Source organism: Heterodontus francisci, chromosome 17 (genome assembly GCF_036365525.1).
Source record: "Heterodontus francisci isolate sHetFra1 chromosome 17, sHetFra1.hap1, whole genome shotgun sequence".
NCBI classification, from domain to species: domain Eukaryota; kingdom Metazoa; phylum Chordata; class Chondrichthyes; order Heterodontiformes; family Heterodontidae; genus Heterodontus; species Heterodontus francisci.
Window position 1 is genome coordinate 32,147,184 of NC_090387.1, and position 24,867 is coordinate 32,172,050.

Genomic DNA, 24,867 nt, shown 5'->3' on the forward strand with positions numbered 1-24,867 from the left:
ATAGTAAGAACTCATGTAGATAACCTGAAAGTTTTGAAAGCTAGGCAAACAGCGGAAATTGCTGATGATTTTGAGCTTGTGAATAAGCCTTTTGTCCGCCACCCATGTAAACCTGAGAAGGATAGAAAGTGGGAGAGTGAAAGGAAGGCAAGTAGCCGGGGACGGGAACATAAGACATAAGGACATACAAACATATGAACATAAAAAATAGGAGCAGGAGTAGGCCATTCAGCCCATCAAATCTGCCCCGCCATTCAATAAGATCATGGCTGATCTGCCCCAGACCTCAGCTGGGAATGCCCCAGGATCACCTCCTCAGGCCAGAAAGGAAGGTGCTGAGGGTAGGAGTGAGGTCTGAAGTGTTATCATTGCCACAAGATGGATCATCTTCGTTCAGAATGCTGGAAGTTGTGAGGTAAACTCAAACGACTTGTTGGGGTACACAAAGCTAATGCAGAGAAAAGAGCTCTGACTGACAGCACAGCAGACCAGGCTGTAGCTTTAACTGTGGCTGTAAAACCAGATACAAAAACCAAAGTGAGAACAGGTTAAAAATAAGATACCTGAAAGTTATAATGAATTTTTGTCAAAGGGAAAAGTAACTCCATATCCTTTAAGTGAGGCAGGAAATCCTGTCATTATACTCGGGGATATAGGAGCAACCCAAACACTTCTGCTGGGGAAATGTAGAATATTTCCACCAGAGAGCACCTTGAATGCTAAAGTTTTAGTTAATAGAATTGGCAGGGAGTATATACCCGTACCTTGATATAAAGTGCACTTAGATGTGTCTTAATATCTGGGATGGTAAGTGTAGTAGTTGTCCATAGTTTGCTGGTCGAGGGAATTGATCTACTCCTCGGAAATGATTTGGCCCAATCAAAATTATCAGTTTCTCCTATAATTACAGAGGAACCAAGTGAAGTTAAAGAAATGGAACAATTACAGGAACAAGTTCCAGGAACATTTCCTGCGTGTATAGTAACCAGAGCAATAGCTAAACAGGTTCCATTGTCGGAGGTAAAAGTGGCACCACAAACAGATAGCCGAGCATTTGAAACTTTATTTGGGAATTTGGATAATCCAAATGCGATTTTTAACAGATCTTCCATAATTGCAGCACAACAAGCTGATCCACAGATATACAGAATAGCAGAGACGGCTGCGATAGAAACTGAGGCGAAAGGAGTTCCAGAAGGCTATTACATAGAAAACGGGGTTTTGAGGAGGAACTGGAGACCGTCTCATAGACCTGCAGACGAAGACTGGACAGTTGTTGAACAGTTAGTGGTACCATCTAAAATATAGCCCGGAATTATTAAGGTTAGCACATGACATTCCTTTTGCAGGACATACGGGGATTCGGAAGACAAAATCACGTATAAGTCATCATTAGTACTGGCCAGGCGTTACAAAGGACGTGAAGCAATTTTGTAGGACATGCTATACATGCCAAATGGTGGGAAAACTGCAATCTACCATAAAACCGGCACCACTAAATCCCATACCAGTGATTGAGGAACCATTTAGCAGGGTATTGGTAGACTGTGTAGGACCCTTGCCAAAAACAAAAGCGGGACATCAATAAATACTATCATGGATATGGCAAATTGATTTCCAGAGGCCATCCATTTGAGGACAATTACTAAGAACAAAGAAAATTGCAGCACAGGAACAGGCCCTTCGGCCCGCCAAGCTTACGCCGATCCAAATCCTCTATCTAAACCTGTCGCCTATTTTCTAAGGGTCTGTATCTCTTTACTTCCTGCCCATTCATGTATCTGTCTAGATACATCTTAAAAGACGCTATCGTGCCCGCATCTACCACCTCCACTGGCAATGCGTTCCAGGCACCCACCACCCTCTGCGTAAAGAACTTTCCACACATATCCCCCCTAAACTTTTCCCCTTTCACTTTGAACTCGTGTCCCCTTGTAATTGAATCCCCCACTCTGGGGAAAAAGCTTCTTGCTATCCACCCTGTCTATACCTCTCATGATTTTGTACACATCAATCAGGTCCCCCCTCAACCTCCGTCTTTCTAATGAAAATAATCCTAATCTACTCAACCTCTCTTCATAGCTGGTGCCCTCTATACCAGGCAACATCCTGGTGAACCTCCTCTGCACCCTCTCCAAAGCATCCACATCCTTTTGGTAATGTGGTGACCAGAACTGCACGCAGTATTCCAAATGTGGCCGAACCAAAGTCCTATACAACTGTAACATGAGTTTACTGCTAAAATAGTAGTAGAAAAGTTAACCCAATTCTTTACGAGATATGGATTATCGCGAAATTCAATCGGATCAAGGTTCTAATTTCATATCCAAGACATGTCAAGAAGTCATGGGCAATTTGGGTATCAGACAGTTGAAATCTTCAGCCTATTACCCACAGACTCAGGGAGCTTCAGAAAACAGTGATTAGAGCATACTGTCGTGAATATCCGAATGACTGGGATAAAGGACTAGACTTTCTTTTATTTGCCAGCAGAGATTCACTGAATGAGTCTATAGGTTTTAGTCCTTCGAATTGGTTTATGGACATGACCGAAGAGATCCTCTAAAACTTATCAAATACAGATTCTTAGAACAAAATAGTTAATCTTCGATACTAGACTATGTATCTGTGTTGTGGGAAAGGCTCACGAAAGCTTGCGGTGTGGCTCAGGAACACCTTAAAAGCTTCCCAAGCTAATATAAAAAAATGGGCAGACAAGAATGCAAAGACCCACAATTTTCAACCAGGGGATGAAGTATTGTTGTTACCGTTACAGGGTGAACCATTAAAAGCATGGTTCAGTGGTCCATGTAGAGCAATCAAAAAAGTGGGTAAGGTAGATTACTTGATTGATACCCCTGATCGACAGAAGAAGAATTGGTTGTGTCATATCAATATGTTAAAGGAATGTTATCGCAGGGAGGAGGATAAGCCAGTACAGGTATGTCAGGTAATGGGGATATTGAGAAGGAAAAGGATAGTGAGGATGAGGCAGAAGGAGGCCTAGACAATTCTCAAATTGAACCTCTAACTATCTAGTTAGCAAATACAGAATGACTAGAAAAAATGGGCAACATGCTTTTGTACTTAGATGCAAAACAATGTGAAGACCTAACCAGGCTTTTCACAACATTTAAAAGAATCTGTAGGGATAAGCCGGGATGTACTTCCTTAGCCACAGATGATGTGGATATAGGGGAATCCGTACCTTTAAAGCAACATCCTTACCGCTTTAGTGCAGACAAACAGGCCCAAGTAAAAGCAGAAATCCCTTCAGGAGCGGAAAGCAGTCGGACCTGTGTGGAAATGCCGAGAACCGGGAGCGGATAAATCCAGCATGAGGCTCGGGGCCTTCACTTACCTTCAGGAGTGGAGAGCAGTCGGACCTCTTCAGATGCGCCGGAGTTTTGATAAAGAAAAAAAGTCAACCGTGAAGTCACAGGAAAATAGCAAAGTGATTGATTGGTGAGTCACTGCTATTAGGGAATAACTCTCCGTAGCTGGGTAAGTAACTAAAGTAAAGGGAAAGATCTACAGGTTTTTTTATATAGTGGATAGTGTTTTTTTTAGGGAATCAAGGTCCCTAGTGTTGGGTAATTTAAGGGGATAAATTAAGGGTAAGTCATGGCAGGGCAGCTCGACAACATGGAGTGCTCCTCCTGTGCAATGTGGGAAGTCAGGGACACTTCCAGTGTCCAGGGCGAACACGTGTGCAGGAAGTGTCTCCAGCTGCAGCTACTTGAAATCCGCGTTTCAGATCTGGAGCGGCGGCTGGAGACACTGGAGCATCCACGAGGCTGAGATCATCTTGGATAGCACATACAAGGACGTGGTCACATCGCAGGTAAAGAAAGCTCAGGCAGAAAGGGAATGGGTGACCGCCAGGCAGAGTAGAAGAACTAGGCAGGTAGTGCAGGAGTCCCCTGGGTCCATCTCGCTCTCTAACACATTTATTGCTTTGGATACTGTTGGAGTAGGTAGCTTCTCGGGAATGCAGCAAGAGCCCAGTCTGTGGCACCACGGGTGGCGCAGCTGCACAGGAGGGGAGGACAAAGAGTGGGAGATCTATAGTGATAGGGACTTCTATTGTAAGGGTACAGATAGGCTTTTTTGTGGCCGCAAATGTAACTCCAGGATGGTATGTTGCTTCCCTGGTGCTAGGGTCAAGGATGTCACAGAGCGACTGCAGGACATTCTGAAGGGGGAGTGTGAACAATCAGAGGTCGTGGTTCACATTGGTACCAACGATATAGGTAGAAAGAGGGATGAGAACCTGCAACAAGAATTTAGAGAGCTGGGTAGCAGATTAAAAAGCAGGACCTCAAAGGTTTTAAGCTCTGGATTGCTCCCGGTGCCACGTGCTAGTGAGTATAGGAATAGGAGGATAGAGCGGATGAATACGTGGCTGAGGAGATGGTGCAGGCAGGAGGGCTTTAGTTTCCTGGATCAATGGGACTGTTTTGGCAAAGGTGGGACCTGTACAAGTTGGATGGGTTGCACCTGAACTAGAATGAGACCAACATCCTTGCTGGGAGGTTTGCTAGTGCTGTTGGGGGATTTAAACTAATTTGGCAGGGGGATGGGATACAGAATGGAGGTACAGTAAGGGGTGATGCACAGTAAAATATAGAAGAGAAACTAAGTCAATCTGGAATGCAGAGCAAATATAGACCTGTTAAGGCACAAGTGAAAAATGCAAGCCTGGATTGCATCTATTTTAATGCAAGGAGTCTTACTAGATAGGCAGATGAATTGAGGGCATTGATTAGCACATGGGATTATGATATTATTGCTATTACAGAGCCACGGTTGAGGGAGGAGCAGGACTGGCAGCTCAATATCCCAGGGTATAGAATCTTCAGGCGTGACAGGGTAGGAGATAAAAGAGGAGGTGGCATTGCACTGTTGATCAAGGAGTCAATTACTGAAGTAAAGAGGGATGATAGCTTAGAAGGTTCCTCAAATGAGGCCATATGGGTAGAACTTAAAAACAAAAAGGGGGTAATCACTTGGCTGGGAGTGTACTATAGGCCTCCAAACAGTCAGGGAGAGATAGCAGAGCAGATATATAGGCAAATCTCAGTGAAGTGTAAAAATAATAGGGTAATAATAGGAGGGATTTCAACTTACCTAACATCAACTGGGATAGTCATAGAGTGATACAGCATTGAAACAGGCCCTTCGGCCCACCGAGTCTGAGCTGACCATCAACCACCCATTTATACTAATCCTACATTAATCCCATGTCTCCTACCACATCCCCACCTTCCCTCAATTCTCCTACCACCTACCTACACTAGGGGCAATTTCAATAGCCAATTTACCGATCAACCTGCAAGTCTTTGGCTGTGGGAGGAAACCGGAGCACGCGGCGGAAACCCACACGGTCACAGGGAGAACTTGCAAACTCCGCACAGGCACTGCACAGAAGCGAACCCGGGTCGCTGGAGCTGTGAGGCTGCGGTGCTAACCATTGTGCCACTGTGCTGCCCTAGTCTTAGGGGGGCAGAATTCTTAAAATGCATACAGGAGAGCTTTTTGAGCCAGTACTTAGAAAGTCCTACAAGTACTGGACCTAATCCTAGGGAATGAAGCTGGACAAGTGGTAGAAGTGTCAGTGGGGGAGCATTTCGGGGATAGTGACCAAAACACTAAGTTTTAAGGTAGTTATGGAAAAGGACAAAGACGGACCGGAAATAAAGGTACTGAATTGGGGGAAGGCCAATTTCAATATGATAAAACAGGATCTGGCCAAACGGGACTGGGAGCAGCTACTTGTAGGAAAGTCTACATTAGACCAGTGGGAGTCATTCAAACAGGAAATAGTGAGAGTTCAGAGTCAACATGTACCCGTTAAGGTGAAGGGTAGGACCAACAAGTCCAGGGACCTCTGGATGTCAAAGGATATAGAGGATTGAATCAGGAAAAAAAGGAAGCTTATGGCAGATTTGGAACACTGAAAACAGCGGAGGCACTAGAGCAGTATAGAAATTGTAGGGGGATACTTAAAAAAGTAATTAGGAGAGCGAAGAGGGGACATGAAAAAACACTGGTGGGCAAAATAAAGGAAAATCCTAAGGCATTTTATCAGTATATTCAGGGCAAGAGGATAGCAGGGAAAGAGTAGGGCCCATTAGGGACCAAAGTGGCAATCTGTGTGTGGAGCCAGAGGATATAGGTGAGGTTTTAAATGATTACTTTTTATCTGTGTTCACTATATAGAAGGATGATGTAGGTGTAGAGATCAGGGAGGAGGATTGTGATATACTTGAACATATTAGTATTGAAAGGAAGGAAGTATTAGCTGTTTTAGCGGGCTTAAAAGTGGATAAATCCCCAGGCCCAGATGAGATGTATCCCATGCTGTTATGTGAGGCAAGGGAGGAGATAGCAGAGGCTCTGACACAAATATTCAAATCCTCTCTGGCCACAGGAGAGGTACCAGAGGACTGGAGGACAGCGAATGTGGTACCATTATTCAAGAAGGGTAGCAAGGATAAACCAAGTAATTACAGGCCGGTGAGTCTAACATCAGTGGTTGGGAAACTATTGGAAAAGATTCTGAGGGGCAGGATTAATCTTCACTTAGAGAGGCAGGGATTAATCAGGGATAGTCAGCATGGCTTTGTCAGGGGGAGATCGTGTCTAACTAACTTGATTGAATTTGTCGAGGAGGTGACTAGATGTGTAGATGAGGGTAAAGCAGTTGATGTAGTCTACATGGACTTCAATAAGGCTTTTGATAAGGCTGAGATTGGTTAAGAAGGTAAGAGCCCATGGGATCCAGGGCAATTTGGCAAACTGGATCCAAAATTGTGGCAGGAGGCAGAGGGTGATGGTCGAGGGTTGTTTCTGCGAGTGGAAGCCTGTGAGCAGTGGTGTACCACAGGCATCGGTGCTGGGACACTTGCTGTTTATAGTGTACATGAATGATTTAGACGTGAATATGGGAGGTATGATCAGTAAGTTCGCAGATGACACGAAAATTGGTGGTGTCGTAAATAGTGAAGAGGAAAGCCTTAGATTACAGGACGATATAGATGGGCTGGTAAGATGGGCGGAGCAGTGGCAAATGGAATTTAATCCTGAGAAGTGTGAGGTAATGCATTTTGGGAGGACTAACAAGGTAAGGGAATATACAATGGATGGTAGGACCCTAGGAAGTACAGAGGGGAAGAGGGACTTTGTATACTTGTCCATTGATCATTGAAGGCAGCAGCACAGTTAGATAAGGTGGTTAGGAAAGCATATGGGATACTTGCCTTTATTAGCAGAGTCATAGAATATAAGAGCAGGGAGGTTATGATGGAGCTGTATAAGACGCTAGTTAGGCCACAGCTGCAGTACTGTGTACAGTTCTGGACACCACACTGTAGAAAGGATGTGATTGCACGGGAGAGAGTGCAGAGGAGATTCACCAGGATGTTGCCTGGGTTGGAGCGTTGCAGCTATGAAGAGAGACTGAAAAGGCTCGGGTTGTTTTTCTTAGAGCAGAGAAGGCTGAGGGGGGACATGATTGAGGTATACAAAATTATGAGGGGCATTGATAGATTAGATAGGAAGAAACTTTTTCCCTTAGCGGAGGGATCAATAACCAGGGGGCATAGATTTAAGGTAAGGGGCAGGAGGTTTAGAGGGGATTTGAGGAAAAAAAATGTTCACCCGGAGGGTGGTTGGAATCTGGAACACACTGCCCGAAGGGGTGGTAGAGGCAGGAACCCTCACAACATTTAAGAAGTATCTCGATGAGCACTTGAAACGCCATAGCATACAAGGATACGGGCCAAGTGCTGGAAAATGGGGTTAGAATAGATAGATGCTTGATGGCCGGCACAGACATGATTGGCTGAAGGGCCTGTTTCTGTGCTGTATGACTCTATGACTGTACCCTCACTTTATGTTTAGCCGTCATTTGAGTATATGGAGCAGAATTTATTCATGCAGCATAGGTAATCAGTTTATGCTGTACGAAGTATAGCTATGGTTAATTTCACTTCACGTTCCAACTCACCCTGAAAAAGCATCCTTGTACATCCTTGTTACTTACTTCAAAGGCACATTTCACAGATAAGACTTCATAATGCATTGTTCTTGGACCCTCCCAAATCCAATTTATGGACTGCTTATTTACCTAAATTGTAACAGACATCCAGTGTATACTGTACTAATCCTTGTAGGTGATACTCAGACATCTGTAAAAGAAAAAGAACTAACTCTCCCTCACTCACAGGCACCTCACTGTTCTATATTCTTTGGAAAGCCTGTTGCTTCATGACCAGTTATAGTTATATAGTTTAGTTCGATTATTAACTCTTAGCTCTCCAACATTTGCAGTGGTTATACCAGGATCATGCCTGCTGGTGTGCTCCAGCACTGACAATGCCAGAGTATTGGGTCAGCTGGAAGACACCTAATTTGCATGGGGCCTTTGTGCACCTGTAGATCTTGAGCATCATCAGCACTAAGCTGCTGAAAACGGAAGTTTCTGCCACCATTTGCAGGAGGGTGCGCATTTGATCCATCCATCTCTCCTCCCATCCCCAAAGCAATGATTTACTGGTCTCCTTTATAAGGGGGGAGGGGATGATACTAGAACATTTTAGAAACTCACCAAAACTTCCTTTTTTCTTTGTGGGGTGAGACTGGGGGGCTTGGTGGTGGGCGAAAGTTCCTGGTCTGGATCCCTCCCTTTCTGAAAGTGTGACCTAGAGGCTGGTCTGCCTCATGTCACTGCACATACCAACTTCGAACCTGGTGCTGGGTTCCACTGTTGGGTAAGTCCCAAACAAAGTCAGTTGCAGTCGGAGTGTGTCAGTCGACTGAGCAAATTCCACCTATTTATAATTATTAATATAGGCATGCGTTTATTTACTAGTCCAGAAAATTTTCACTCTCCATTCCCTCAGGAATACTGCTTTGGTTTGGTCTTTAATCTACTTGATGTCCAGGGCTCCAAAATCCCCAGTATTCACTCTTAACAACTGAATACATAGCCATTTTGCTCCTACTCTCTATACCCTGACTCGCCAAAAGAATTATATACCCACATGGTCCTGAGCTACCCTAAGATGCCCTTATTCCCTGAACTGCCCTGTCCTCCATACTATATGCTCAGATGTCTTTATCTCGGTAGAACTTAGAAATAAGAAAGGGGTGATCACTTTGATGGGATTATACTATAGGCCCCCCAATAGTCAGAGGGAATTGGAGGAGCATAAATGTAGGGAAATCACAGATAGATGTAGGAATTATAGGGTTGTAACAGTAGGTGATTTTAACTTCCCTAATATTGACTGGGACTGCCTTAGTGCTAAGGGATTAGATGGGGAAGAATTTGTTAAGTGTACCCGGGATAGTTTTCTGAAGCATTATGTGGATGGCCATACTAGAGAAGGGGCTACACTCGACCTCCTGTTAGGAAATGAGGCTGGGCAGGTGGTTGATGTGTCAGTGGGGGAGCACTTGACCAGTGACCATAAGGACTGGACCTCAGGTTGAAGTCCTAAATTGGGGTAAGGCTAACTTCGATGGCATCAGACAGGAACTTTCAAAAGTTGAATGGGAGAGGCTGTTTACAGGTAAAGGGACATCTGGCAAGTGGGAGGCTTTTAAAAGTGAGATAGGAAGAGTTCAGGGCCGGCATGTTCCTGTTAGATGGAAGGGCAAGGCTGGCAAGTTTAGGGAACCTTGGTTGACGAGGGATATTGAGGGTCTGGTCAGGACAAAGAAGGAGGCATATGTCAGGTATAGGCAGCTGGGATCAAGCGAGTCCCTCGAGGAGTATAGGGGATGTATGAGTACACTTATGAAGGAAATTAAGAGGGCCAAAAGGCGCCATGAGATTTCCCTGGCAGATAAGATAAAGGAGAATCCTAAAAGATTCTATAAGTATATTAAGAGTTAAAGGGTAGCTAGGGAGAGAGTAGGTCCCCTTAAGATTCAGTGTGGTAATCTATGTGTGGAGCCACGGGAAATGGGCGAGGTCTTAAATGAATACTTCTCGTCTGTATTTACCGTGGAGAAGGTCACGGAAACTAGTGAGTTCAAGGGAGGGAACAGCGATATCCTGGAGCATATCAACATTACAAAGGAGGAGGTGTTGGAGGTTTTGAAGCGCATTAAGATGGATAAATCCCCAGGGCCTGACCAGGTGTATCCTAGGATGCTATGGGAAGCAAGGGAGGAGATTGCTGGGGCCCTGGCAGAGATTTTGGTATCATCGTTAGCCACAGGTGAGGTACCGGAAGACTGGAGGATAGCTAATGTTGTGTCTTTATTTAAGAAGGGCAGCAGGGATAAGCCAGGGAACTACAGGCCGGTGAGCCTTACATCAGTGGTGGGAAAGTTATTGGAAGGGATCCTGAGAGACAGGATTTATATGCATTTGGAAAGGCAAGGTCTGATTAGGGATAGTCAGCATGGCTTTGTGCGTGGGAAATCATGTCTCACGAATTTGATTGAGTTTTTTGAGGAGGTGACCAAGAGGATTGACGAGGGCAGGGCAATGGACGTTGTCTACATGGACTTTAGCAAGGCCTTTGACAAGGTCCTGCATGGTAGGCTGGTCCAGAAGGTTCGAACACATGGGATCCAGGGTGAGCTAGCAAATTGGAAACAAAATTGGCTTGGTGATAGGACGCAGAGGGTGGTAGTGGAGGGTTATTTTTCATATTGGAGGCCGGTGAGCAGTAGTGTGCTGCAGGGATCGGTGTTGGGCCCTCTGTTGTTTGTCATATATATTAATGACTTGGATGTGAATGTAAGGGGCATGATTAGTAAGTTTGCAGATGACACCAAAATTGGTGGTATAATGGACAGTGAAGAAGGTTGTCTAAGGTTACAACAGGATATAGATAAACTGGGAAAGCGGGCAAGGGAGTGGCAAATGGAATTTAACGCAGACAAGTGCGAAGTGATGCATTTTGGGAAGTTAAACCAGGGCAGGACATATACAGTGAATGGCAGGGCCCTGGGGAGTGTTCTTGAGCAGAGAGACCTTGGGGTGCAAGTATATAGTTCCCTGAAAGTGGCAACACAGGTAGACAGGATGGTGAAGAAGGCGTATGGCATGCTTGCCTTCATCGGCCGAGGCATTGACTGCAAGAGTTGGGACGTCATGTTACAGTTGTACATAACGTTGGTTAGGTCACATTTGGAGTACTGTGTGCAGTTCTGGTCGCCGCATTACAGGAAAGATGTGATTAAGCTAGAGAGGGTGCAGAAAAGATTCACAAGGATTGTGCCTGGTTTGGCAGGCTTGAGTTATAAAGAGAGATTGGATGGGCTGGGTCTCTTTTCCCTGGAGCGAAGGAGGCTGAGAGGGGACATGATAGAGGTATATAAAATTATGAGAGGCATAGATAGGGTAGATAGCCAGAGTCTGTTTCCCATGGTGGGGGTGACTAAAACTAGAGGGCATAGATTTAAGGTGAGAGGGAGGAGGTTTAAAGGGGATCAAAGGGGTAAATTTTTCACACAAAGAATAGTAGGTATCTGAAATGAGCTGCCTGATGAGGTGATGGAGACAGGAACAGGAGCGACATTTAAGAGGCATTGGACAGGTACTTGAATGAGCAAGGCAAAGAGGGATATGGAATTAATGCAGGTAGGTGGGATTAGTATAGATAGGCATTATGGTCGGCATGGGTGTGGTGGGCCGAAGGGCCTGTTTCTATGCTGTACGACTCTTATGACTCTATGACTAAATATAATATGGGAGGGGACCTAATTTCTATATCTGTCCCTCTGTCTACAATGGAGATGGAAAACACTGTATTTACTTTCCAGGAACTTTTTGCATTCCTGCCCTGAATACATCTTGTAGAAACTTATTTCCAAAATCTCAGATTGAAAATGTACAGAACTTCCCTGCCTTCCCCCGACCACCCCCATCCCCTCGCCGTCCCCCCAAAGCAGCATGACTTCCAACTCACTGAACACATCATGGTAGATCTACTATTAACTTAACTATATCATGATGTTGTTTGCAGAGAATGTCTACATTCATAATGCAGAGTATGGCATATGTCTACTTCTCATCCTCCATTCCTGGGTCTCAGCTTACTGTGAATGGGGAACTAAAGCTACATCAACGAGAGCCTCTTCGACATAAAGGACTTGACACTCGCTACAATGTAAGTGTATCTCCTTTTGTAAAAGTTTATACTTTACGAGGAATAAGGGATTTCTGTTTTGAAACTGTTTGTGAACACTAAACTGTCACCATAATAATTAAAAATTATTTTCCAAATTTACAACTAAACTTCAAAATTGCCTGTTCTAATTGAAAATAGCGACATCTGAAGCTGTTCACTTGCTCCATTTGCATGTCCCTCAGCAGATTTAAAAATATTTTACTAAGTTGTATTTACTTCATCACTGAATTCCACATGAAGAAGGCCATTCTCAGGCTTGTACACAAGGTACATTGAGCATCCCGTGGGAGTGATTTTAACATGACACATACAACTGAATGTCGATGGGTGAAGTTTGTCCGTCCGTTGTTACAGCTGTTATGCCCAAACCATTTTGAGGCCCAGACTTTATTTACATGTTGCCAGCAAGCTGCAGGCACCCAACTGACACTCCGAGGCACTTTGCCAGTTGGGGAGAGCCAAACATTGGCATAATTCTACGCAGAACCAGCTGACAGTCAGAACTGGGGCAATCCTGGGGGCTGAGGTAGGGGGCTGTTGGCCTTAGAAAGGCAGGGCCATAGAAAAAGAGTGGGGGAGTGGCACTAATCAATAGTCCTTTTAAAGATCTGACAGAGACGCGATGGCCGACTGGTCTTTCACTGATCGCTGTTTAAGCCACAATGTTAGTAAAATAGGCAGGGGGTGCACGGCACACACCCCACCCATTAGTATCTCAAAATTGCCCTTTATATCTTATAGGAACCAGATTTGTATATCAGAAGTAACCTTTCACCACCTCTTGCGTGCTCACCTCAGGACCCTACCCAAGATGACAGTGGTTGAAGCAGCAGTGTAAATGAGGCAGTAAATGATCCAGCTAACATTTTCGGGCTTCTGTTGCCCTTTTTACAGCAGGCAGTGGCACTTAAATACAACTCTAACAGTAAACAGGTAAAATGTTTGCAGTTATTCTAGGGCCAGTTGGATGTTGTGATTGGAGGGAATCGTAGGATTCTGACAGGATGAGTTCAGATGAGCCAAACAGCTTCCTTTTCTGCACTTAGGTTTGTGAGGTATGTTTGGGCGGCACAGTGGTTAGCACCTCAGCCTCACATCTCCAGCCACCCGGGTTCGATTCTGGGTACTGCTTGTGTGGAGTTTGCAAGTTCTCCCTGTGACAGTGTGGGTTTTTGCCGGGTGCTCCGGTTTCCTCCCACAACCAAAGACTTGCAGGTTGATTGGTAAATTGGCCATTATAAATTGCCCCTAGTATAGGTAGGTGGTAGGGGAATTGAGTGAAGGTGGGGATGTGAGAGGGTAATGGGATTAATGTAGGATTAGTATAAATGGGTGGTTGATGGTCGGCACAGACTCGGTGGGCCGAAGGGCCTGTTTCAGTGCTGTATCTCTTAATAAGGAATAATAAATAATAAGGTGGTACAGGGAAGCACCACAAATCTGAACCCTAGTGCCCAAGGATACTCTTATGAGGAAAAACTAGAGAAACAGGGGCTTTACTGCTTTGTTAAGGTAACTGAGATGGACATTACAAGAAGTATATAGATAGTAACCAATTAAAGAAAAACTAAATCTGGAACATTACTTCAAACTACACCAGGGCAGTAGGATAAGGACGCAGGGTCAAGCTAGCAAAGACTGAGATGAGGAAGTTCTTCTTTACAAAAACAGCTGTTCATGTTGGAATCGTCGTCCTTGTGGATCATGGAGTCAAAAACCCCAGAATCTTTTAGGAAAGAGCTCAATGCTATGATTGGGATATTGTATGTTCCTTGTTGAATAATGATTTATGATGGACCAAATTACCGTTTTCGTTAATATTTACCTTGTGATTTTGTATGTGAGTGGACAGCTCAGTGTGGGAGGTGCAGAAGGTTTAATGAATGAGCAGAGTGCACATTCCACAGATCAAAAGGAGATTATAGTTGCATACACGGGCAGGGATGGTGGAGGGCGCAAGCAGAGCAAAAGTAGGAATAATTAAACATTCTAAATGCCAGAACTTCAGCTTTTTAAAGCTATATTAGTTAGATAAATTCAACACTTAGTCTGGAAAACATTAAATCAATAAATAAGTATCACTGGCGGACTGTTGGAAAATTAAATAAACATTCAACCGATGAACCTTAAAAAAAATTAAGAGTATTGAATAAATAAATGTCAACTCTGGAGCCTGTAATGTTCTGGAGGAGGGAAACCCAGGAAAGACTGAGCAAACGACCAATCAGATATTATTACTATAGACAAGGGATGTCCAACCTTTTCACGTGAGGGGCCACATTACAATTTTTGCCCTATGTAGAAGGCCGGTGCGCAAATTTTGGAAAGATGAAAGCATTAAAATTTGTCTTACTATGAATCAAAACAACAAAATATGTGCATTTTTGTGAACAAGCTTCAAATAAGAAAACTAATTTATTAACTTATTTTCCCATCACTATGTTGAACACTGCTTCGATAAGTATTATGGGTAAACGCTGTTCAAAATGGATAGCGGCTCTCGCTCCTGGTTGAAGGGGCTCTCTCTCCTCCCTCCCTCTCTATGTCTATATCTCCCTCCCCTCTCTGTCTGTCTGTATCTCTCTCTCCCTTTCTCTCTCTCTCTCCCTCCCCCTCTCTCTCTCCCTCCCCCCTCTCTATGTCTATCTCTGACTGTGTCTATCTCTCCCCCTGTCTTTCTCTCCTCTCTCTATGTCCATCTCACTCCCCTCTCTGTGTCTGTCTCTTTCCCCCGCTCTTTCCCTCTAATCCCCAGGCTGGTTTAAAGGGCTGCCTGACTCTCTCTCTGCGCTCCTTCAGCACCGCTCTGCCCCATGTTTCTGGCAGTGTGCTGACCCAATTCCTGCTCTCCCATCAGCCTCTCTGTTCCTCTTCCCCACAGCGGCCATTCCCATTCACTCCCTGAACTGCCCGAAAACAGCAGGAGTGGCTGATCCCAGTGTGCCTGCGCCTTGAACTGCCAATCGGTGCTCACCCCGCCCGGTCAGCCCACTGCAGTCACACAGGATTGGCGGGCCTGATCGAAACCTTTGGCGGACTGGATTGTGGCCCACGGGCCGTATGTTGAACAATCCTGCTATAGACTAATTGATTTATCATAAACACATGGCAGTATGCAATGAGATGCCAATCAAGTAGATGGACAAACAACTCAAAGGTTTATATAGATATAATTTTTATTCCACAGGTTTCAGTAGTTAATGATGGCAGTCCATTTGCAAGTGCCTATGATCTAGCACATATCATTGCATCATATCAAGATAGAAATGGTGAGATTTTCATTACTGTGGTATTTTGCATTGATATACCAATATAAAATGCTCATCTTAAAACTACATTTTTCCATCTGAACCTTAATTTAGACACTAACTATCTCTTTGTTTTAGTAACAACAATTTTTACCAATCAATATCCAGTGTGGACACCAGGAAGAGCTGCTGATGCCCCATTTGTTGTTAATGCTGTCATCAGATATCCAGTGGAAATTATCACATATCCTTTTTTAAAATCCAAATAATGTCTGAGGTTGCAGTTTGTCTCTGAGGGTTCCACCACAGGCTGTGCTGTGGACCCCACCAGTGCCGACAATCATGAAATCAATGAGAACTTAAACTTTCCTGCCCTCACATTGCTGTTTGAACCCCATAAAACGTTCCACCTTGTTCAATCAGGTGTAACTGTGTTTTTAAAGGTGATGTGATTAAAATAATTTGATGAACAACAGACCTTGCCCTGTAAAAATAATTTTATATTCATGGAGTGATGTAAAATTTTTAACAATGTTTTTAATGGTTGTTTCAGTTTCTACCTTCATGCTCCGTGTATGTCCTAATCTTTAATTTTCTCTATGTAAAAAATAATTATGTGATTTTATTTTACTGCTTTTTGTTTCCTGTTGGGTGTTTGGCTGATAATTAGCCTGATAATATCACCGCTGCTCCACACTGGGAATTCCCCAGGAAAGAAAGCTGCAGTCAGTTGGAGTACCACTGCAGTGTGTGACAGAGGTGAAATTCTCACCAGAGAGATTGCTAGCTCAGTGAGACTTACCTCACGGTCAGTGGTGAGTGCCCTTGCTTCACCACTGACTGCAACCGCTGGGCCAATATTTTGAATATAACTGACATTTAGATTCAGTGTTAAAGCTCAGAGATATCATAGTGGCAATATTTTTTCCTTTATGATGTTGCGCTGGATACCATGTTATCTGGTTTATTAGCAATCAAAGAAAATACAAACATACAAAAACGACAGGCAGGCAAAGACCAGCTGGTCCATCAAGCCTGCCCCACACTCATGATGACTGGACCAGCATGACTAGACCTGCCCCCCAACCCCAACTCCCCCCCTTCTCCCGCCTCCCAACCCACCAATCATGAAATCTCCTGGGGTAGGCCAAAAATATGTATCAGAATATTCATTGTAACAACCATCTGCAGTTTCTAGAGGTAGGTTGTTGTATAGAGCCTTAGTCTGACCCCATCTGCAATATTGCATTTAGTTTTGGGCACCACATCTTAGAGGGGATGCAGCATAGATTCACCAGAATGATCCCAGGGCTTAAGAGTGTTAAATTATGAGGACAAGTTGCATAATCTTACCTTGCATTCACTTCTGTGTACAAGATCTGATCTGATCAAGTTATTTGAAATGTTAAAGGCATTCAGTAGGATAAATACAGTGAACATATTTACTCTGTTCGAGAAATCAAGCATGAGGGGCGATGTTTTACGCACTCACCAAAAGGGGAACATGGGCTAATTTCCTGTTTCAATTTGGCTAATGCATAGCAACCAGAGGAAATCTTTTACCAGGATTATTAAGCAATGCTTAATTAGCATGAATTAGGATGTTTATGACATTCTTGCCAAACATGGTTGTGATCATTCATGGATTTAGAATTGGTTTTGCTTTATTGCCAGCCAGGCTATACGCTCATTGGAGTTAATGGGTCATTATTCGAATGTATTGTCCATTTGGACCATTGTAATCCAGCCTATAATGCCTTCCAGCTGTATCTCGTTCATCCTGTGATGAGAAATTAAGTTTTGATTATATACAAATACATTATTTTATCATTTTATAATTGTTAAGAGTCAGCATGATCTGAGATTTAGAATTCATAGTCACCCAACCTACTAAATTTCCAACCACATTTGGATACCCAGTAGTCTTGAAAGTAATCGAGATTATAACAGTAACAAGACGTGTGAAGAATAGAATAAGACTTAGATTTATATAGTGCTTTTCATATCCTCAGGACATCCCAAAGCGCTTTCAGCCAATAAGTTGATTTCTTACAAAACAAAAGCAAAATACTGCAGATGCTAGAAATTTGAAATAAAAACAGAAAATGCTGTAAGTACACAGCCGATCTGGCAGCATTTATGGAGAGAGAAACAGAGCTAATGTTTCAGGTCAATGACCCTTTCTGATGAAAGATGATTTCTTAAATCTGTCAGCCATGGCTTAGTTGGTCGCACTCTCATCTTTGAGTTAGAAGGTTTTGGTTCAAGTCCCACTTGAGCACAGAAATCTTGGCTGACACCTAGTAATACTGAGGAAGTGCTGTACTGTCAGAGGTGCTGTCTTTTGGATGTGTCTGTCTTCACAGGTGGATGTTAAAGATCCTGTGGCACTATTTTGAAGAAGAGGAGGGGAGTTTTTCCCAGTGTCCTGGCCATTATTTATCCCTCAATCAACATCATAAGAACAGATTATCTGGTCATTATCACATTGCTGTTTGTGGGAGCTTGCAAATTTTCCTACATTACAACTATGACTGTGCTTCAAAAAAGTACTTAATTGGCTGTAAATTGCTTTGGGATGTCCTGAGGGTGTGAAATATAAGTTTTCCCTTTTTCCTTTTTCTTTTATTTCTTGTTACAATTATAATCTTTGTTACTTTCAAGACCACTGGGTATCCAACTGTATTTGAAATTTAGTAGTGGTGGGTGCTGTGAATTTTGAACCATAGATCATTGATTCTGCTCAGTACTAACGAATACCAAGTCAGTTGTAATACATAGTTAACGTCTTACTAATGTATTTTGCATTTACTTTCTTTTGCTTGTTCTGTTCCTTAATTGTGTTTTCACTTACCGGCCTGGTTTCTGGGAGATGATTAAGATCGCTTGGATCCAGTACGTCAGCATTCTTCTCATCTTTTTATGGGTCTTTGAGAAAATCAAGCTCTTTGTCTTTCAAAATCATGTGTTAACTGCTATAATGGTATCACCATATAAGCAGCACCAATCATAACTAATTACAAAAGGACGGATTGTATAAAGTCGCTGATCCCACTACAAATTCATAGCAGCAATCAGATGTTGTACAAGACAAGAGATTGTATCAATATTTGATCCTTAAGTGTGATTTTCTTCTGCATTTTGCAGGTTGCCTTAAGTGCAAACTTTAATCTGTACTGCTTGCATACCAGTGTAAGGGTTAAATAGTTATAGGAAGGATTCTAATCACAACCTTGACCTCAGCAAAAATTAATATTGTGCCCTAAAACAAATTCTTGTAATGATATGAAGATTAACAGCACTGAAACAGGCTTTTAGCCTATCACGTCTATGTAGTGCTTATCCTCCACGCAAGCCTCTCCCATCTTACTTCATTACACCCTATCAATATATACTGCTATACCTTATTCCCTTATGTACATATCTGCCTTTCCCGTAAAAGCATCTATGGTTGGAAGTTACTCATGTCTTGCATCGAACAATGATAGTGAACAGCATCAATTCATAATTTTGTTTACAGTGCTGGGATTCAGTACTAAAGCACCATAATTATGAGCTATTCACTAGGCAGTATATAAATGAAGTTGGTAGACTTCCATTTCTAGAACAAGGGGACACAATCTCAGACTAAGAGGTAGACCAGGGTTATCTAATCATTTCGTGTGGTGGGGGGGGGGGGGGCCACATCAGAATTTTTGTCTTGCATAGGGGGCTGGTGAGACAATTTCAGAAAGATAAAGGCATTAAATAATTATCTTACCATTAAAACAACAGCCAATGTGCATTTTTGTGAAGAAGCTTCAAATGAGAAGATTAATTTATTGACTTACTTTCTCATCACTATGTTGGACACTGATTTAGTGAGATAACTGGCATTTCTTTGCTTGTACAAGTAGTTAGTATTTGCCCGCACACTTGTAGCTATGCAGAGTTTTCCAGATACATGTCCATCCATCAGGAGTGATCTATATCACTCTCTCTCCCGCTCTCTCTTTGTGTCTATGTCTCTTTCTCTCTCTCTCTCTCTCTCTCTCTCTCTCCCTGTGTTCCCCTCTCTGTGTTGTCCTCGCATACTGTGTCCCCCCCGCCCCCCTTTCTCTCTCTCTCTCTGCCCCCACTCTCTCTGCCTCTTGCTGTCCCCCTCTCTTTCTGTGCCCCCTCTCTCTCTGGCCTCTGCCACCCCCCGACAGTTGCAGGGAGCGGGAGCACTCAGCACAGCAGCTTTGTGGTTGGTCATTTTTTAAAAAAAACATTGTGCTGTCAGTTTCATAGCTGACAACTGTTGACATCGGGAACAGCTGTTTTCCAACTTCGGACAGATTCAGGGTTTTCTGGCGGCCTTTTAAGAAAAAGTTGGAACCCGCTGGAAAACCCCGAATCTGTGCGAAGTTCCGAAACTGCTGTTCCTGATGTCAGCACCTGTCAGCTGTGAAATTGACCACAATGTTTTTAAAAGCCAGTCAGAAAGAAGATAATGGAAAACTGATCATCTCTGAATTACATCCTTATGTTGGACAACCCTGAGGTAGACCATTTAGAATTGAGATGAGAAGGAATTTCTTCACTGATGGGTGGTGAATTTTTGGAATTCTCTACCCCAGAGGGCTGTGGAGGCTCAGTCATTGAGTATATTCAGGACAGAGATTGACAGATTTCTAGATATTAAAGGTATCAAGGGATATATGGGGATAGTGCGGGATAATAGCGTTGAGATGGAAGATCAGCCGTGATCTAGTTGAGTGGTAGAGCAGGCTCAAGGGGCTAAATAGCTTGCTCCTGCTCCTATTTCCTAGGAAAAACTATAAAACTTTTAATTACTCTACATAAAAACATCAATACAAGCTCCCAATAGTTAGGATTCAGCACTGCAGTAGAACTCATAAACATAATGTCCCAATAATAGATTGGTGATATTTATTGAATTGGACATTATCATAAAAAAACCTTACATGTAAATGGTGTCTTTGCAATGTTATTACAACTTTTATTGGATAGCTACCTGAATTAGTTTATGATGTTTGTGTACGTTATTGCTGGTGAAATTTCAGAATTGCACATACATTGCATATATGTATATCTATGTAGTCTCCTTATTGGCACAGTCAGAGGATGTATTATTTTGTAACCAGTAATGTGCAAGTACGCTGATCTACAAATAAAATTGTGCTATTATTATATGGTAATTTGACAGTGTTAGCAGTATTTAGGCATTTTAATTACATGATTAAGTCCATATTTTCATCAGCATTGTACATCATTGGCCTTGATTGTGATTTTAAAAATTAAACTGAAAATGTTGGAAAACTGAAAGTATTACACAGTAGGTCAATAAAGGAAAAAGGCAATTTATTGACAATTCAGGTGTGTAATTCTTTATTTGGATTATGATTATTTTTGTTAAGCTATGCAGTCAACTTTATCCCTTGTGAAACCCAGATACATGGGAAAATGTTGTAAGTACACAGTAGGTCAGTAAAGAAAAAAGGTAATTTATTGACGATTCAGGTGTGTAAATCTTTATTTGGATTATGATTATGTTTGTTTAGTTATGCAGTCAATTTTATGTCCTGTGAAGCCCGGATACATGGGAAGATGTTCCAAATTACGGGTAGAAGACATACAGCAGTACATAGTAGTGGGGTTGGGGGGGCCTTTTGCTTGGTAGTGTTGGGAAGTTGGTTTGGGCTATGGCAGTCTTGGGAGAGGGGCCTAGGTTATGTAGCACCTGGGGGAGGTCCAAGGTCTGGGAGAAGTGGGAATGGAAACCTGGGGCTGTGAATAACGGAACGTATCCTGGGATCTTGAAACATCTGTTTTGGGTCAGGGGGGAGGGTAGCGGAGGGGGTTCAAGCATTGGGAATAATGCGAGGGCTAATGGATTTGAGGAGCACAGTCAGTTGTGTTTCAGACAATGAGATCAGTGGAAGAAGGTTGCTGTGATGTGGCTGCAGTGGGCAAGATGCTGATGTTTTAGATAATTAGAAATGGGTCCTCGGATTTAGCAATGGGGGATGGTCCAAGGAAACAGGAGTGTTGGGGAGGAGGTTCCTAGGGTGTGGTACGAATGGGGAAACCGATATTGGGTTTGGGAATATTGGACAGTAGGGCTGAATATTAGTGGTACCCAGTATCTGGCTATGTTGGGGGAGTGGTTTCTTTCATTAGATGGTGATGTATGCATTCACACATCTAGGCTTTCCAGATGTTTTAGAGCACTCATTTCCCAGAACTGAGCTGTGAATCATCTCTTACTTTTTAAGGTACTTATTATGCCAATTTATATATTGACAAATATAGTGCAAGTGGAATTGGTGCTTTAAACAGCTAAAAATCAGTTTTCTCAGAGTCATTCATGACACAGCAGGAGGCCATACAGCCCATCACGATCATGCCAGCTCTTCATAGAACTATTCAGTCAGTCTCACTTGCCCGCTCGATCCCCATAGCCCGTAAGTCTATTTCCTTCAAGTGACCATCCAGTTTCGTTTTGAAGTCATTGATTGTCTCAGTTTCCAGCAACCTTGTGGGCAGCAAATTCCGTGTCATTACCCGCCAGTGTGAAAATAGTTCTTCCTCATGTTCCCCCTGCATCCTTTGCCCAAAATCTTCAATCTGTTTGCTCTAGTCCTTGTACCAGTTTTTCCTTGTCTAAGTTATCTAAGCCTGCCATAATCTTGTACACTTCTATTAAATCTCTGCTCAATCTCCTTTGTTCTAAGGAGAACAAATCCAACTTTTCCAATCTAACCTTGTAATTAAAATCCCCTAGCCCTGGAATCATTCTGGCAAAGACCCTCACATCCTCCTTAAAGTGTGGTGACCAGAACTTGACGCAGTACTCCATTTGGGGTATAACCAGAGCTTTGTGGAGATACAGCATAACTTCCCTGCTTTTGTACTCAATGCCTCTGTTTATGAACCCCGAGATCGTATGCTTTATGAACCACTCTCTCAATATGTCCTGCCAACTTCAAAGTTCGATGCACATGCACCCTCCAGGTCCCTCTGTTCCTGCACACTCTTTAGAACTGTGCCATTAAGTATATATTGCCTCTCCCTATTCCTTCTGCCAAAATGCATCACCTCATGTTTGTCAGTATTAAATTTCATCTGCCCCCTGTCTGCCCATTCTGCTTGCCTATCTGTGTTCTGTTGCAGGAGATTCATATCATCCTCACTGTTTGCCACACCTTCAGGTTTGCTGTTAACGGCAAATTTTGAGATTCTACTCTGAATTCCAAGATCCAAGTCACTTTTATGTAGCAAAAAAAAGCAATGGTCTCAGCACTGACCCTTGGGGAGCACGACTGTCTACCATCCTCCAGTCTGAAAAACAACCATTTACTACGACTCACTGTTTTCTGTTTTTAAGCCAATTTTTTTTATCCAATTGGCATTGACTCTCCTATTCCATGAGCCTCAATTTTGTTAACCTACCTTTTATGTGGTATCTTATCAAATGCTTTCTTAAAATCCATATAGACAACATCCACTGCATTCCCTTCATCAACCTTCTCTGTTATTTCATCAAAGAATTCAATTAGATTAGTTAGGCATCATCTGCCTTTTACAAATCTGTGCTGGCTCTCTTAATGAACTCAAACCTCTCCAAATGTGTCTGTTGATTATTTTTCTTGATTATTGCTGTTTCTAAAGCCTTATCCACCACTAATGTTAAACTAACTGGTCTGCAGTTGCTAGGACTGTCCTTACACCCTTTCTTGAATAAGGCTCAATTATCAGGAAACCATTTAATGGAATTTGGCAAAATAACCTAGGAACTGGATTTTACCAGCCCATTGGAGACAGGCTGGGAGGTGGGAGGAGTGGTAAACTTGAGGTGGAAGGCTTTGGGAGGGAAGCCTGTCATCTTCACATCATGGCCAGATGTTATAAAAGGAGGCGGGATGGTAATGAAGCCTTTTAAATAGGCAGTTAACAGTGATTTTACCAGATATTTGTAATTTTTTGACAGGTGCATGGGAACAATGGCGCGTCAGAGCCAGGGGGCGGCTTAGTAGGATATCAGTGTTGGCTGTAGTTGGCATCCATTGCGAGCTGTCGCATGGCTTGACAGGGAGGGTGGAGTTGGTTCGACAGCAGAAGTAGCAATCGGGAGCTGGGGATACCTTGCTTAGCACAACGAGGGCATTTCGCTTGAGTGACCATTCAGACTTGGCAGCTGTATCTGTGGAGCAAGGGGGTTTGGGAGGCCCAGAAAACTGAGTAGCTATTTGCTATGGTCCTTACTTACTCAGCCTTTGAGACCTCCAGTGAGAAGGGGCAGCAGAGCTGCAGCCACAGGCATTATGGCACCAGGATCAGGAGATTGGAAGGAGGAGGGTGCAGAGGGGCACGCAACAAATCACCTGCACGCAGATGACAGTACCCTGAGAGACGGTCTACCATCCTACAAATGTTGGAGCAGCAGTGTTGCCGAAGACTGCACCTCTCTTGGGCTGTTACCATGCTGTGTGCAATGATGGCAGATGAGCTGAGCCCTTTGGGGAAGGGTGGGCACCCAATGCCTGTTGCATTGAAGGTCACCACAGCGCTGAATTTCTACACCTCAGGACTATTCCAGTGACCATTTAGGGATATTATGGAAGTTTCCAGTCTGCAGCTCATCGCTGCATCAAGATGGTCACCAGTGCCATGTTCAAGAAGGCCATTCAGTCTGTGCGCTTCTGCACCGATCCGGATAGTCAGGCTGAGAGTGCCACAGGATTCGGGGCCATTGCTGGATTCCCCCAGTTGCAGGGTTTCATCGACTGCACACACGTGGCCACCAAGGCTCCCACAGACCAAGCAATAGCCTCCATCAGCAGGAAGGGCTTCCACTAGCTCAATGTACAACTGATCTGTGACCACTGCAAACAGATCCTTCAGGTCTGTGCAAGTTTCCCAGGAAGCTGCCACAATGCTGACAAACTAAGGTAATCACTGGTACCTGACCTTTTCATACCCCCTGTGCACCTTCAAGGATGGACTTGGTGACAAGGGCTGCCCACTGAAGAGATGGCTGCTGACACCTGTGAGGAACCCAAACACAGATGCAGAGAAGTACAACATGTGCCACGGGACAATGAGGATATGGAGGGGGATGGTGACCAGGCACAACAGGATGAAAACCCCGAGAGACAGCAGGCAAAGTGCGAGTGCAAGGGAGGCTCTTGCTGCGCTAATACAGGCACGCTTCACGTGAGACTTGCACACCCAGTCAGTCCAATAAATCTTCCAACTTCTGTAGACCTATTGTCATGTCCTTGATTTCCCTTAACATTTTCCTTAATTAATGTAGGTGGGTGGGTACTGAGCATGGCCATTACCGTCCTTAGGAGACGCTAATAAGGTAGTTTTGAATTAACTGACTTATCTTTAAATTTAATATCTCCAGCATGGGTTTCCTGGGGTTGGAGAAACTGACCAGTGAAAGGGAGGTGAGTTTGAACCTCAGTTCAGGT

The 24,867-nt window shown here is 43.5% G+C and overlaps 1 protein-coding gene across 1 annotated transcript in view; it reads left to right on the forward strand.

Moving 5' to 3' along the window:
• The window catches only part of tmem231 (transmembrane protein 231), an 89,891-nt gene extending 69,132 nt beyond the window's left edge, over positions 1-20,759 (forward strand). Inside the window, exons 4-7 of the mRNA XM_068049220.1 lie at positions 11,991-12,134; positions 15,343-15,424; positions 15,542-15,643; positions 18,250-20,759. Coding sequence (XP_067905321.1) covers positions 11,991-12,134; positions 15,343-15,424; positions 15,542-15,643; positions 18,250-18,416 — 495 coding nt within the window. The 3' untranslated portion in view covers positions 18,417-20,759. The remainder of the gene's footprint in view (positions 1-11,990; positions 12,135-15,342; positions 15,425-15,541; positions 15,644-18,249) is intronic.
• The last annotated feature ends 4,108 nt before the right edge of the window (positions 20,760-24,867 follow it).